Source organism: Gossypium hirsutum, chromosome A04 (assembly GCF_007990345.1).
Source record: "Gossypium hirsutum isolate 1008001.06 chromosome A04, Gossypium_hirsutum_v2.1, whole genome shotgun sequence".
Classification (NCBI taxonomy): domain Eukaryota; kingdom Viridiplantae; phylum Streptophyta; class Magnoliopsida; order Malvales; family Malvaceae; genus Gossypium; species Gossypium hirsutum.
In genome coordinates, this window is record NC_053427.1 from 78,258,780 (window position 1) to 78,275,965 (window position 17,186).

The 17,186-nt window shown below is 32.8% G+C and overlaps 1 protein-coding gene and 1 non-coding gene across 2 annotated transcripts; one reads left to right on the plus strand and one right to left on the minus strand.

Annotated features, from left to right (window-relative positions):
- Window positions 1–260: 260 nt before the first annotated feature.
- Window positions 261–12,706, minus strand: LOC107948062 (acidic leucine-rich nuclear phosphoprotein 32 family member B-like). The gene is made up of 2 exons (XM_016882538.1): window positions 12,395–12,706; window positions 261–347 (listed from the first exon to the last, which is right to left on the minus strand). Exons 1-2 carry the CDS (start codon window positions 12,704–12,706, stop codon window positions 261–263), a joined length of 399 nt encoding a protein of 132 aa, XP_016738027.1.
- Window positions 12,707–16,300: 3,594 nt separating this feature from the next.
- Window positions 16,301–16,407, plus strand: LOC121228343 (small nucleolar RNA R71). Its single transcript, XR_005925919.1, has one exon. It is a non-coding gene; the product is annotated as a small nucleolar RNA R71 (small nucleolar RNA).
- Window positions 16,408–17,186: the final 779 nt, after the last annotated feature.

Here is a 17,186-nt window from a genome sequence, read left to right on the forward strand (position 1 = left end):
AATATGTAGCCCATAAAAAGATAAAAAAAGAAGTTACTCGATTAATCGTGGTCGTTCCAACTGCTAATGGTGGGTACATTTTCCTTTGATCGTGTAATGCTCGAATTGTTTGTGTCTCCTTCGTGTTAGATTCCTACATATAAAACTTAAAGAAAATGTAACATAACTAGGAATTTATAATTAATCCTACTCCTAAAAAGTTAAATTAAAATCAACCAAAAATTAATACAGGTCTTTTAAAAACAGAATTGTAAAAATGTTCAATTGTTCTCCTCAAAATCCATTTCTTCATCTCCTTCTTCCTCCTCATCCTCTCCTTCCTCTTTGCTTTCATGCGCTTTTTCCTCCTACTCCAAATGGGTTGGCCCAAACAAGTCAGGTGTATAATGGGGACCCGGATGTTGTTTTGCCAAGCAAATTCTTAAAAAATTGGCCTCGACTCTTGCATCCACTGTATCATCCAATCTAGCTTTGAATGACTTCTATCATCAACGTCTTGTTGAGCTTGTGTTAACCTCTATGATAAAGCCGGTGGAGTTGTTGCTTCTTGTTGTTGTTTGTTCCAATCTTTTATTTGTTTAGCTCGCAGCTCTATGTTCTATTGGGATAAGGTGTCACCGATAACTTTGGGAAGGTTTCAGCAACTGCACTGTGGATGTCGTAGGTACACTTACTATTTTTCATAAGGTTTCAGCAACAGCCACTAATACATCTTTTCATGTTTTGGTAAATCCATTTGCCAATACAAACATGCTTTTTTCTGTAAAATAACATAGAGTAAAACAACTAAAAAAGTATTAATGTTAGAGATTTTTAAAGCATGGATGAGTCATGTGCATACAAATTGGATCCATATTTTATCCTCTGGAAATATAATAGATGGTGGGATATTAGTACCAGGGCGATATTTACATTGGCCCCTACCTTCAATTAAAATTTTTATAATGTTATCCACATCTATGTCTTGAAAATACTCTAAATACTTTGATCAATAAAATCTTTTTTATAGTATGGAGGATTATAAAAGTCACAAATAATTTGAGGGGTTACTCGTACTTTCTTCCCTTACACAGGTACTATTTCCCACATATGGCCTTCAATGTTTCTAGACTCTTGGTCCCTTAAGGATGCATAAAACTCTTGAATGATAAAGACCATAACATTATCTTTTGGGATCATCCAAAAATGCTCCCACCTATGATATCTAACCAAATGTTATATCTCCTTACAAAGAATCACGGATGGATCAAATCCCCTCTCCTAAATGAATGTTTTTCCTTGAAGTTCACTAAAATATTTTTCAACATTCGAATTCAGAAAACTAAATGGATTTTGAACCATCGATGGCTTCATTTCCATAGTTCATCTAACTTTTCTAGGAGGCATTACTACAAGATTAGGAATATCAAGAAATTTAATGGAATAGTTAAAAAGTATTAAATTAGGAACCCTTAACCTCGTAGAAGTCGCTTGAATTCCCCATTTCTTGTGGCATTTATTGTTTCGTGAGTGTTCTCAATCCTTATAACACCGTGTATGATTGAGGTATGGAGGTTTTAAAGAAGTGGAGATTGGGGGGTTTAAAGAATTTGTTAAAGATTTTGAAAGGAGATGTTAAGGGGCTAAGTTGTGTTTAAGGAGGGAGATAATATATTTTTAGGTTAAAAATTAGAGGTTTATGTGTTAAAAAGTTGGATGAAATGGGTTTTAATCTCATCAGGTTGTGCTGAAAGGTTGGGTTACTTACAAAAAATTACAGTGATGTCACGACATAGGGGTTCTGTGTTGCAGCATCCCTAGTAGTTTACCATTGTCGCGAAGTTGGGGTTTGATGTCCCGACACACTTTTGATTTTTTGCTTTCTAAGTAATTCGATGTCGCGAAACTTAAAGTCCATGTTGTGACACAGAACTAAATTTCTCAATCTTTTTAAAATTTCCCTTAGTGTTACGACAAAGAGGTCCTGTGTTGTGACACTGGCTCCGTTTTTACTCAAAATTCCATTTTCTTGAGTGCTACGATTTCTATAAAACACAAGGTTTGTGAAAATTAAAATCTATATTAAATATTTAGCTAAATATACAATAATTTACAAAAGTTAGCATCAATTCAAATAATTTAAGTTTTACTTTTGGATTCATCCGATAGTATCATCAATTCACAGATGGACGATTCTTTTATTCTATCAGTATTAGTCCATTGTCCATCATGCCATTCCGCTTTTACCTGCTTGTCCTTTTCCTTAAACCTGTGAATTCGTTCTATATGCATAAGAGGAATTATATCCCTTGACTTGGGAGTGTTAGAAACAAATAATTCCTTGCACTGTTCCCCTAACTTCCTTTTACTTTCCTCACTTAGTTGATGACCACATTTAAAGGTTTCAGTCTCACAATTGATTTTCATGGTTAATTCATTTTTTTTCTAAATCAACAGTAGATCACCTAGAGGTGGCTAGAAAGGGTCTACCCAATAATATCGGTATCTCTTGATCTTCTTCAAAATCAAGAACCACAAAATTTTGTGGGATAATGAAGCTGCACACCATGACTAACACATCTTCCAATACACCTTTCGGATGTACTGAAGACCTGTCAACCAACTGCAGTGTTATCTAAATAGTTTTGAGATCTCCCAACCTGAGGTTTTTAGAAATGGCTAGTGTAACACCCCTAACCCGTACCTATCGCCGAATTAGGGTTACGAGGCATTATTGAGGAAAAATAAAATTTCAAACATTCACATATTCATACAATTCATACTTATAAATATATAAAGCACATGGCTAATTAAATATTAAACATGCTTTATTTATCATATTGCATTTACGAATCATACCTCAAAATTTAACCGAATCTATACCTTTCAAATAATCACATTTTCATTAACAAATATAAACATATGCATATACTTTCATTAAAATCAAAATGAGATAAACCATTGCCGAACATAACCATATCCAAACTCTAAAGATAAGCCATATTTGCATGGCTCAATATATTTATATATACATATTCAAAGTTGAACAAAATATATATTAGCCTATACATGCCATAAGATCGAAAATAAACTTTTAATAGTATCGAAAGTTGACAATAGTGTGGATGAATTCGATAACGATCCCCGAGCTCATGACTTACAACCAAAATCTATAAAACAAAATAAACAAACACACAGAGTAAGCTAACTTAGCTTAGTAAGCTTTAAGCACAATAAACAACTCAATGAATAATTAAAACATTCAACTAACCGAATTATATCAATAATATTACACATTAACACATTAAGATACCTTAGCCGAATGTTCAAAATCGAATATATATCACCATATATATATATTTCCTATATAGCCGATTATACAAGAACAAATATGTTATCACATTAGCACTTACATGTATGGCCGAATACACAAAATTCTTAATGGACTCACATATGGCTGAATATATAAAAGTTAAATAAAATATCATATGTAACCTATAGTTCAAATTCAATAGAATATCACATATAGTTGAATATGCACATTCAAGTTAACTTCATATATGACCGAATATACAAATTCAATATAAACTCACATATAATCGAATATTCAAATTCAATATAACTTCACATGTAGCCGAATATACAAGTTCAATATAAGCTTACATGTACTTACCCATGTGGTTGAACATAAACAAGGTAACTTATCTCAATTTCACTTGCTCAATATCCACAATAATTTGAACTCTTATAATCACAGACTTGTAAACAAATCACCGGTATAAAACCTGCTACGCATAAGCCTGAATCACACACTGGCACAAGCCATGCTAGACCTAAGGTCTGATATTTATTCATCGGCATTAAGCCTGCTAGGCACAAAGCCCGATCAAAGTTACCAGCACAAGGCTTGCGAGGGTCAAAGCCCGAATATCACAAATATAGAATCATTCCACAACATTTCATATATCGAATCATATAATATTCCATGTAACACATACACACTTTCAGAGGTTTTAGATCAGTCGAATAAAACTCAACCACAGTAATTCAATGATACATCACATTCGACTATTATACTAATAGATTATAAAATTCGAATCATCACAATAAAACATTCTATGTTCAAAATAAACCATGTTTAATTGCTTAAAGACTTACCTCGGATATCGACGGATATTACAAATCGGCTATTCGACTATTTTTGTTTTTCCCCGATCTAAGTTTGATTTCCTTTGTTCTTGAGCTATATAATTTCAAATTAAACTCATTTAAAAACAATTTCATTCAATTTAATCCAACAACACATAAATGGGCAAATTACCATTTTACCCCTGATATTTCATACTTTTTACAAATTAGTCCTAATTGTATAAAACACAAAATACACAAAATCTCACAACAATATAGATGGGCCAAATTTTCCATATAAACATACTAGTCCATATATTTTATCTATTTCACATTTTAATCCCTCAATTTATTATTTTTGCAATTTAGTCCTAATAACTCAAAATCATCAAAAACTCCAATACAAAACATGTTAATCTAAAACATATTTTTGATATTTCATCATCAAACATCACAAAACACAAATATTCATCAATGGCATAACACAAAATATTCACCGAAATAAAAAATTCGAGCATGGGTCGGGTACTATTCGAAGCAATGATCACAAAAACGTAAAAATTATCAAAAATCGAAACAAAACATAACTTAAAATTGAATCAACAATGGCCAAATATACCAAGCTTTAGTTCCTTTTTTTTTTTCTTTTTAGTTTCGGTCACAATATGAGCTAAAATGCATGGCTTTCTTTCTTTTTTTTATGTAATAATATATCATATATGTCTTTTATAATTTTACAATTTTAACCTTAAAATTTTAATTATAAAACCATATAAATCATGCATACAACTGTCCACTCATATAGCCAATGGCATAATTACAAATAAGTACTTCCATTTAAAAAGACAATAACAATTCAGCCCTTATACATTAAACTATCAAGTTTTCATTTTATGCAATTAAACCCTTTTTATTTAATTAAGCACACAAACAATCAAATTTTTACACGAAACTTTCACACATGCAAATTCACATATAATAAACACGAAAAATAATATTTAAATATTTTTTTACTCGGATTGGTGGTCCCAAAACCACCATTCCGATTAGGGTCTATATCGGACTATTACAACTCTCCCCCCTTAGGGATTTTCGTCCCGAAAATCTTACCGGTGAATAGGTTCGGATAACGCTCTTTCATTGTATCCTCTGGCTCCCACGTTGCTTCCTCAACTCTGTGTTTATGCCACAGTACTTTAACCAACGAAATTTTCTTATTTCTTAATTCTTTAATTTCGCGAGCCAGTATACAAATCGGTTCTTCCTCATACGACATATTGGGCTTAATCTCAACTTCAGTCGGACTAATCATATGTGAAGGATCAGATTGATATCTGTGAAGCATCGAGACATGGAATACATTGTGAATCTTTTCTAGCTCAGCTGGTAACAGCAGTCTATACACAACCTGCCCAATCCACTCGAAAATCTCATACGGCCCAATAAATCTCGGACTCAATTTGCCTTTATGACCGAATCTGAGTATTTTCTTCCACGGTGAAACTTTCAATAACACTCTATCCCCAATCTGAAACTCTATGTCTTTACGTTTCAAATCTGCATACGATTTCTGACGATCTGATGCTGCTTTCAAACTTTCACGAATAACTTTTACTTTCTGTTCGATTTCTTTGATCAAATCAACCCCGTGTATCTTATTTTCACTGAGCTCAGTCCAGTACAAAGGTGTATGACATTTACGACCGTACAAAGCTTTATAGGGTGCCATTTTGATACTTAATTGAAAGCTATTATTGTATGCACATTCAATCAGAGGTAGATATCGTTCCCACGTACCTTCAAACTCGAGAATGCAACATCTCAACATATTCTCAAGTATCTGAAAAATTCGCTCAGACTGACCGTCTGTCTGGGGATGAAAAACAGTACTAAAATGCAGTTTAGTACCTAATGCATCTTGCAGTTTCTTCCAAAACCGCGATGTAAACCTTGGATCTCTATCAGAAACAATAGATATAGGTACACCATGTAACCTCACGATTTGAGAAACATACAATTCAGCCAGTTTATCAAGTGAGTAATCTGTATGAACCGGAACAAAGTGAGCAGATTTGGTCAATCTATCAACAATAACCCAGATTGCATTTTTCTTGCTCAGTGTCAACGGTAAACCAGATACAAAATCCATCGTAACTCTGTCCCATTTCTATTCAGGTATCATGATCGGTTGAAGTAATCCAGAAGGTACCTGATTCTCGGCTTTTACTTGCTAACAGACTAAACATTTCGATACAAAGTCAGAAATTTCTCGTTTCATACCTTGCCACCAATAATGTTGTTTTAGATCATTATACATCTTCGTGCTACCCGGGTGACAAGTTAACCGACTATTATGAGCTTTGTTCAAAATCATCTGAATCAACTTTGTATTTCTCGGAACACATTTTCGATTTCTGAATCTCAGACAATCATCAGCATCAACTTGAAACTCTGAATCAGCATTTGAATCACATTGAACTTGTTTTGCTATCACTTCATTATCAACCTTCTAGGCATCACAAATTTGTTGAATAAATAATGGCCTTTCTTTTAATTTAGCTATCATCGTACCATCATCTGACATAGCTATATGTGCATTCATTGACGCAAAGCAAATAGTGATTTTCGGCTTAAAGCATTAGCAACAACATTAGCCTTTCCCAGGTGATAGTCAATCACAAGTTCATAGTCTTTTAGCAATTCTAACCATCGACGTTGTCTCAAATTCAGATCTTACTGAGTCATCAAGTATTTCAAACTTTTATGGTCAGAATAGACATGAAATTTCTCCCCGAACAAATAATGGCGCCATATCTTTAATGCAAACACTATAGCTGCCAACTCTAGATCGTGCGTCGGATAATTCTTTTCATGCGGCTTTAATTGTCTCGAGGCATAAGCTATAACTTTACCTTCTTGCATCAAAACACAGCCCAAACCATTTAAAGATACTTCACTATAGATAACAAATTCTTTACCCAATTCTGGCTGAACTAGCACTGGAGCTTCGGTCAAAAGAGCTTTCAACTGATCAAAACTTTTCTGGCATTTTTCTGACCACTCAAATTTGACATCATTCTGTAGCAACTTTTTCATCGGAGTTGCAATCATAGAGAAACCTTTCACAAACCGTCTATAGTAACCAACAAGTCCCAGAAAACTTTTGACTTCAGAAACGTTTCTCGGAGGTTTCCAATCGAGTATAGCTGAAATCTTACTCGGATCAACTCGAATACCTGATGCTGAAACAACATGTCCCAGAAAGCTAACTTCGTGTAACCAGAACTCGCACTTACTAAACTTCGCATACAACTATTTTTCTCACAAAGTCTGTAACACAAGTCTCAAATGTTTGGCATGTTCGGTTTCATTACGAGAGTAGATCAGTATATCATCAATAAACACAACTACAAATTGATCTAAATATTGCCTGAAGATCCGATTCATCAAATCCATAAAAAAAGAGGTGCATTAGTAAGTCGAACGACATAACTAGAAACTCATAATGTCCGTACCTCATTTGAAAAGTAGTTTTTGGCACATCGGAGTCTCTGACTCGCAACTGATAATAACCCGATCTCAAGTCTATCTTTGAAAACACTGAGGCCCTTTTTAACTGATCGAACAAGGCATCAGTCCGTGGCAACGGGTATTTATTTTTTGTAGTCACTTTATTTAGCTGGCGATAATCAATACACATTCTAATGGTTCCGTCTTTATTTTTCACAAATAGAACTGGAGCACCCCAGAGAGAGAAACTCGGTCGTCCAAAACCTCTATCTGTTAACTCTTGCAACTGTGCTTTCAATTCTTTTAATTCAGTAGGTGCCATCCGATACGGAGCTATCAAAATCGGAGTCGTCCCCGGAACTAACTCAATACCAAACTCTACCTCTCGGATAGGTGGTAAACCTGGCAATTCTTCAGGAAACACATCCGGATTCTCACACATAACTGGTACAGATTCAATCTTCTTTTCAGTTACTTTACTATCAAGCACATAAGCAAGGTAAGCTTCACAACCTTTTCTCATATATTTCCGAGCTAACATCGAAGATATTACCGCTGGTAAACCATTTAGATCATTAGATCCAATCCAAATAATCTCGTAGTTCTAACATCTCAAATCAATGGTCTTTGTTTTGCAATTAACAACAGCATCGTACAAAGTCAGCCAATCCATACCCAAAATTATATCAAATTCGTCGAAAAGTAGCAACATCAAATCGGGCGGAAAGTATGAATCTCGAATCATCAAAGGGCAATTCTTATACACTTTGTCAACCAGAACACACCGACCTAGGGGGTTTGATACTCGAATTACAAACTCAGTAAACTCAACAGGCAAAGTCTTACTGGATACTAATGTTTCACACACATATGAATGAGTTGAACCAGGATCAATTAATGTAATAACACTAGTATCATAAAGACTGAAAGTACCAGTAATAACATCTGGGGAAGAAGCCTCCTCATGAGCTCGTATAGCATATGCTCTGGCAAGTGCACGAGCCTTAGATCGAACCACTGTATCTTTCGTCCCTCTCTGACCAACACTCACATTACCTGAATGTCTTGGTGGTCTATCTCGTGCTGACATGTTACTCGGCCTCGCATTCTAAATAGTGTTTTACTCTACTAACATCGGAATATCTCGGATAAAATGATCCATCGATCCACATTTAAAACAAGACAGATCATGCAATCTACAGCTTCCAGAATGCCATTTACCACAATGCTTACACTCGGATCTGTTCTGATTATCATTGCCAAACACTCAACAATCGCCATTAGTCGAGCTAAATCGACCAAAATCATCTCAAAACTTCTTCGATGCTGATTGAAAAGTCTTGCTCGATGATCTTTTACGGGAATCTCTGGCTTCAAAATCAGCTTTTCTTTTCTCTTTCTCGAGTTGTTCGGCTTTGCAAGCTCACTCAACAAGTACCACGAACTATTTAATTTCAAGTATACCAACCAGCAATTTAATGTCTTCATTTAAACCGTCTTCAAATCTTTTACACATGATAGCTTTGGTTGAAACACATTCACGAGCATATCGACTAAGTCTCACAAATTTTCGCTCATACTCGGTTACGATCATACAACCTTGTTTCAATTCCAGAAATTCTTTTCATTTCTGGTCAATAAATCTCTGGCAAATGTATTTCTTACGGAACTCCGCTTGAAAGAATTCCCAAGTCACTATTTCTTTCGGAACCAACGATACTAGTGTATTCCACCAGTGATATGCAGTGTCTCGTAATAAAGATATGGCACACTTTAAAAATTCATCTGGAGTGCATGATAACTAGTCGAACACATAGATAGTATTATTGAGCCACAACTCGGCCCGTTCAGCATCATTATTATCATTAGCCTTAAATTTTTCGGCCCTGTGTTTTCTAATTTTATCTACAAAGGGCCTATTAAATCTCATCGGATCAATCATCGGAGGTACCACAGGTATCAGAGATGGATTATTCGGGGGTGGAGGTTGTTGTACAGCCGGATTAGTCCGGATATACTAAGTAAACCATTCATTCATCATTTGGTAGAAGGCTTGTTTAGCCTCCCCCTCATGGCTACTCGAGATAGGTCGTGATTCAACTAGCGATGTCCCATGCACGGGAGCAGACGCTACGCTCTCAACATCATCAGCCACAGCTCTATCGGGATCTATTTACTATATAAAAACACATTTTCAAATGTCAGAAGTCATCACACTATTGCAGTATAATTTATGGCATGTATAGCTAAACTCACACATGCTACGTTAGTTCTAGAATCGACTAAACTGTAACTCTGATACTAATAAAATGTAACACCCCTAACCCGTACCCGTCACCGGATTAAGGTTACGAGGCATTACTGAGCAAAAATAAGATTCCAAACATTCACATATTCATACAATTCATACTCATAAATATATAAAGCACATGGCTAATTAAATATTAAACATGCTTTATTTATCATATTGCATTTACGAATCATACCTCAAAATTTAACCCAATCTATACCTTTCAAATAATCACATTTTCATTAACAAATATAAACATATGCATATAATTTCATTATAATCAAAACGAGATAAACCATTGCCGAACATAACCATATCCAAACTCTAAAGATAAGCCATATTCGCATGGCTCAATATATTTATATATACATATTCAAAGTTGAACAAAATACATATTAGCCTATACATGCCATAAGATCGAAAATAAACTTTTAATAGTATCGAAAGTTGACGATAGTGTGGATGACTTCGATAACGATCCCCGAGCTCGTGACTTACAACCAATATCTATAAAACAAAATAAACAAACACACAGAGTAAGCTAACTTAGCTTAGTAAGCTTTAAGCACAATAAACAACTCAATGAATAATCAAAACATTCAACTAACCAAATTATATCAATAATATTACACATTAACACATTAACACATTAAGATACCTTAGCCGAATGTTCAAAATCGAATATATATCACCATATATATATATATTTCCTATATAGCCGATTATACAAGAACAAATATGTTATCACATTAGCACTTACATGTATGGCCGAATACACAAAATTCTTAATGGACTCACATATGGCTGAATATATAAAAATTAAATAAAACATCATATGTAACCTATAGTTCAAATTCAATAGAATATCACATATCGCCGAATATGCACATTCAAGTTAACTTCACATATGACCGAATACACAAATTCAATATAAACTCACATGTAATTGAATATTCAAATTCAATATAACCTCACATGCAGCCAAATATACAAGTTCAATATAAGCTTACATGTACTTACCTATGTGGCCGAACATAAACAAAGTAATTTATCTCAATTTCACTTGCTCAATATCCACAATAATTTGAACTCTTATAATCACGGACTTGTAAACAAATCACCGATATAAAACCTGCTACGCATAAGACTGAATCATACACTGGCACAAGGCATGCTAGACCTAAGGTTTGATATTTATTCATCGGCATTAAGCCTGCTAGGCACAAAGCCCGATCAAAGTCACCAGCACAAGGCTTGCTAGCCTTAAAGCCTGAATATCACAAATATAGAATCATTCCACAACATTTCATATATCGACTCATATAATATTCCATGTAACACATACACACTTTCAGAGGTTTTAGATCAGTTGAATGAAACTCAACCACAATAATTCAATGATACATCACATTCGGCTATTATACTAATAGATTATAAAATTCGAATCATCACAATAAAAATTTTTATGTTCAAAATAAACCATGTTTAATTGCTTAAAGACTTACCTCGGATATCGACGGATATTACAAATCGGCTATTCGACTATTTTTGTTTTTCCCCGATCTAAGTTTGATTTCCTTTATTCTTGATCTATATAATTTCAAATTAAACTCATTTAAACACAATTTCATTCAATTTAACCCAACAACACATAAATGGGAAAATTACCATTTTACCCCTGATATTTCATACTTTTTACAAATTAGTCCTAATTGGATAAAACACAAAATACACAAAATCTCACAACAATATAGTTGGGCCGAATTTTCCATATAAACATACTAGTCCATATATTTCATCTATTTTACATTTTAATCCCTCAATTTATTATTTTTGCAATTTAGTCCTAATAACTCAAAATCATCAAAAACTCCAATACAAAACATGTTAATCTAAAACATATTTTTGATATTTCATCATCAAACATCACAAAACACAAATATTCATCAATGGCATAACACAAAATATTCATCAAAATAAAAAATTCGAGCATGGGTCGGGTACTATTCGAAGCAACGATCAAAAAAACATAAAAATTATCAAAAATCGAAACAAAACATACCTTAAAATTGAACCAACAATGACCGAATATACCAAGCTTTAGTTCCTTTTTTTTTTTTAGTTTCGGTCACAATATGAGCTAAAGTGCATGGCTTTTTTTATGTAATAATATATCATATATGTCTTTTATTATTTTACAATTTTAACCTTAAAATTTTAATTATAAAACCATATAAATCATGCCTACAACTGTCCAGTCATATAACCAATGGCATAATTTCTTTTAAAAACTTAGCGTACTTTGGAACTTTCTCAATTAACTCGATTAAAGGCTGGTTTATATTTAATGTTTTGAACAAGTTTAGGAAACTTACAAACTCATCTTCATCCTCTTTTTTATTTTCTTCTAATCTTCAAGGGAATGGTATCTTTGTAATGGCAACATCATTAAATTTTTTCTTTTGGCTCCACTGTTGGTGCAATTACCTCATCTTGTTCTAGTTCATCTTCAGCCTCTACAGATTTCTCTTGAGGATCATTAGCATTCTCCAAATTTACCTCTGGAGTAGGGTTTTCTAGGCTATTCAATAATTTTCCCAATCGAAGCACTATTGCTTTCACGTACTCATTTCCTTCCCTCCGAGGATTATTTTCTGTATTACTCAAAATTCCTGTATCAATTTGACTTTTGATGTCACCCATCATGCTCATCAATTGGCTCATTTGATCCTCAAGTTTAGTCAATGTTCTTATTGATTTGGTGCACTTAGACTGCACATGTGTTATGTCTATTCTCATCGACTACATTTCTCTCTCGATTTTATCCAAACGTTGACCACATGTAGTATGGTCACTGAGGTTGACCCTATCCTAGGGTTTCAACAAATAAGGAGGCTGATAATTAATATTTTTGGCATGATTCAAACTATTACTTACTCATTGGTTTCCTCCCCTTCTCAAATTCGGGTGATCCCTCCAGCAGGGATTGTAAGTATTTGAATAAGGATTTCCAACCCTATTTCTGATATAGTTCACATCCTCAGTAGGATTATTGATGTAGTGAAAGAGCAGTTTTTCTTTTCCACAACTAGACGGTTTATTAGCAGATTCGATACAGTTAAGTCTATCCACTAACTGTTGATACTTGTGATCCTCCTAAATCATTTTTACCGTAGTGGGTTTCTGGCCATATGTGAATCATTCAATGGGCTATTGGCAGGAGTTTAATGTCACATTTTTAATTATTTCTTATGTATCATTGTACGTCCTGTTCATGACTACTCCTCCTACTGCTCTGTCTAGTCCTGATTTTGCATTCGCATCTAACCCATTGTAAAACACCTACAATGTAACGACCCAAAATCTGTGGGCACCGGAAAAGTGTGTTATCGGGCCTCCATCTTGTGAAATAAGTTCGAAAATAATTATTAAAAATATTTATGAGCCTAGTGGTGTGTCTAATTAGGTTTTAATTTAGTAAATTTAGCTTAATGTAGAGTAATTAGCGAAAAGGATTAAATTGAATAAGAAGTAAAAGTTTAATTCTAAAACAATAGAAAGTAAAAAGGGTCAAAATGGCAAATATGCCATTAAGTAATGGTTGAGGCGGCATAAATGTATTTAAAAAATCTAAGATTTTATTTAGATTATATATGTATTATATAATATTGTATAATTGATTATTATAATTATTAATTGTTATGGTTTTATATTATTATTAGTATTATTATTAATTGAATTAAATAGTAGAGAATTGTATGGTAATAAAAATATTGGTATATTTGTAATAAATAGATACATGTGTACTTGTTATAAAATAATTTGTTACTTAATATTAAAGTAATAGATAATTAGATTAAATTAAATTATTGATAATTAAATAATTATATCATAAGATTTTTTTTATATGTTAAATAAAGTATGATTATGACAAGTGTAAGGTGATAAAAATATACATATGTAATGATAATATTTATACAATTATAATATTTTATTTAAATTAGTAGATATTTATTATTTATTATTATTATAATTAAGAGATATTTATTAATTAAATAATTATAAAATAAGATTTTTATGTGATAATTAAATAAAATTATGACAAATGTAGGGTGGTGATATTGGACAAATGTAAAACATGTGTGTACAATTGTTATATATATAATTACTATTAAATAGATATTTATTAATTAAATATAATATAAATTAAATAAAGTAAAAAAAAAGATAAAACATAAAATAAATAGAAACTAAACAAACAAAATAGCAAACAGAAACATTCGAAAACAGGGGAGAAAAAGAGAAAGAAAAAGACAAAAGGAAAAACTAGAGATTTGAAGCTTGAAACTTTGATTGGTAAGTCAATTAAGTCCTTTTTAGTTAATTTTGATGTTTTAGAAGCTTTAGAACAAAGTTTTGTTGAAATTAAGTTAAGGTTTTGAAAGTTTTTAGGTTCTTGAACATAGTTCATGTTGAGCAAAATAATGAATTAGGGATTTAATTGAATAAATTTTAAATTAGAATTGAATAAAGGATTGATTGTAAACTAAGCTATAAGTTTTGAGTTTTAGAGATTAAATTTAAATAAATTCGAAATTATGAAAATATGATAAAAATAAGTTAGATGTGGGTTTGGCAAGAAATTGAGTAGCAAAAAGGTATGAATTGAGAAAGAAAAATATATAGGTTTAGTTGGGATTAAATTGGAATTAAAGTAAAAGTTAGATAAAAATTTCAGCGTTTAAATTGTGTTATGCTAATAATTGTGAAATTATTTTAATTGTTCGTAACTAATATCGAGCCTGAAGCATCGGCCCAAAAAGGAAAAGGAAAGATCGTCGAGGATTAAATCCGAAAAGAATTCTGGTTTGTATCACTATAACTCAAGCTTTATAATTAATATGTGTTTAATTGAATATGAATGTGTGGTAAGTATTTTTAAGGTAAGTATTTAATGAACTAATAAAATTTGTGATTGGGTACTAAAATTGATATTGATACTGAACTGAATTATGGGATACTGAATATTGTTTTGAATACCGAATTGAACTGTGAAATTACTGAATAATGTTACATATATTAAATTGAACTGTAAAATTTCTAATGAAGTGAATTACTGTGAAAATTGAGCAAAATAATAAATTATAATTAATATTGAATCGAAATGGAAATTGTACTGAAAAATAATTTAAATACCCTATTAACTAGTCGGGATAGTCGGATATAGATGGTATGCCATAGGATATGGAAGAGTACGGGTTTTTTCCGGCTTACTGATCAGGCACTTATGTGCCGACTACTGTTACTGTTACTGTTACTGTTACCGATTCGACACTTTATATGTCGAATACTGTTACTGTTACTGTTACAGATTCAGCACTTTGTGTGTTGAATACTGTTACTGTTATTGCTACTACTACCGTTACTGATTACTGATTAGGTACTGTGTACCGTTAAGGCACATTGAGCCGTACTGGTGTGTTGGTTGGAATCCGTGTATCCGCCGAGTCTGAGTCAAGTTAATAGGGACAAATGAAATAAATCTACTGATAAAACTAAATTTGAATGATATAGTATATGTGAAAGTTGAGAATTGAAATAAAGAAATAAGAATGATATATATAATCGAATGATAATATAAAAAGATTGAATTGTTCATTAAGTGATGATAATTGTAATGTAAAAGTATGTGTGTGATTTAATGTATTTAATTATAAACTGAATTATAGTGATACCACTGAGTATATGCATACTCAGCGTACAGTTGTTTCCGTGCGCAGGTTGTAGAAATCAAGTACTGAACCAGCATCCAAAGCCAGACCCGACTTCAGTAAACTTTTGGTGATGTATATTTTCTTTTGGTAATGTGGCATGTACATAGGATGTATATAAAGGTTATTATGTTTTGAATATAAATGATTTAAAATATTAGTATTGCAAGTCTAAGAATTATAATGAAAAAGTCTATCCATTTCAATTTAATTAGTACAATGATAATTTTAAATTGATATTATATTGATTAAGTTGATTAGAAGGCATTTAGAATAGAAAATGAATGTGTGAAATAAATTGGTTGAATTGGTTATGTTTGAAATGAATATGGTTTAATTGCAGGGGGTTTTATGTAAAAATAAGCAGAAATGCTGTCGAAATTTATAAAATAATAATAATAATAATAAAATTGGAGTACTTAAACGAGTCCCGTTTTACTTAAATGTATGATTAGATTTGAATAGTTCAATATAGGGATTTAGTAATTAAATTATGCTATGAATATTATTTTATTTGTGAATTATTCATAAGTTGTCTGATACGTCTGGTAATGCCTCGTAACTTTGTTCCGGTGACGGTTCGAGGTTAGGGGGTGTTACATACAATCGCATCGACTCAAGGAATCCATGGTGCAGGCATTTTTGAATCAACATTTTGAAATACTCTCATGCCTCATGGAAACTTTCTCCTTCCATCTTTCTAAAGATAGTAATCTCTCTTCTTAGTTGAACTGCTTTACTAACAAGGAAGAACTGTTGTAAGAACTTTCCAACAAGCTCATCCCATGTCGTGATAGACCCTAGTGCTTGCGAGTTTAACCAGAAAAGACGTTGTTAATCAAAGAAAAGGGGAACAACCGAAGATGAATAGTATTTTAAGTAACCCCGTTAAACTTAAAATTATCACAAAGTTAGAGAAATCATTTTAAGTGTTGATTCAGATGCTATGTCATTGTGCCCCTAAATTGTAAATTATTCTGGATCATCTGAGTCATTGTCGGGTTGATCTCAAAATTATTAGCTATGATAGTCGGCCTTGTTGTGCTCTCCTGAACCACGTTTAAACTTGGTAATGTGTAGTCTATTAAGGTTCTCTTGTTATGAGCCATGTGCACATTTGCGGGTAGTTGTGGTAGTGCCGGTGGATCTCCTAAAGCGTTATCGTTAGCACTGCCAAACAGTGGATTCTCGCGTTGCACATTACTTGCAGCAAGTGGTGGTGGATCTTGCACTGTTGCTGCTGCTACTATTGCTATCAGTGATTTCTCCAAACTATTCTTTTTGGATCTTTGATTACTACTCTGGGTGTTCCCTTACCACGAGTCATACTAAACCCAGAAAGAGAAAACTAGTAACAATAAAGAAAATAAAATCATATCTATCACCTAAAAATTTCTTAATTATTCTTTTTAGAGTGAAAAAATTAAAATCAAAGTAATGACGTCGCCTCCCCAGCAATGGTGCCAACAACTTGACCGCCTCTGAATGTACTAACGTTTAGAGTGTGA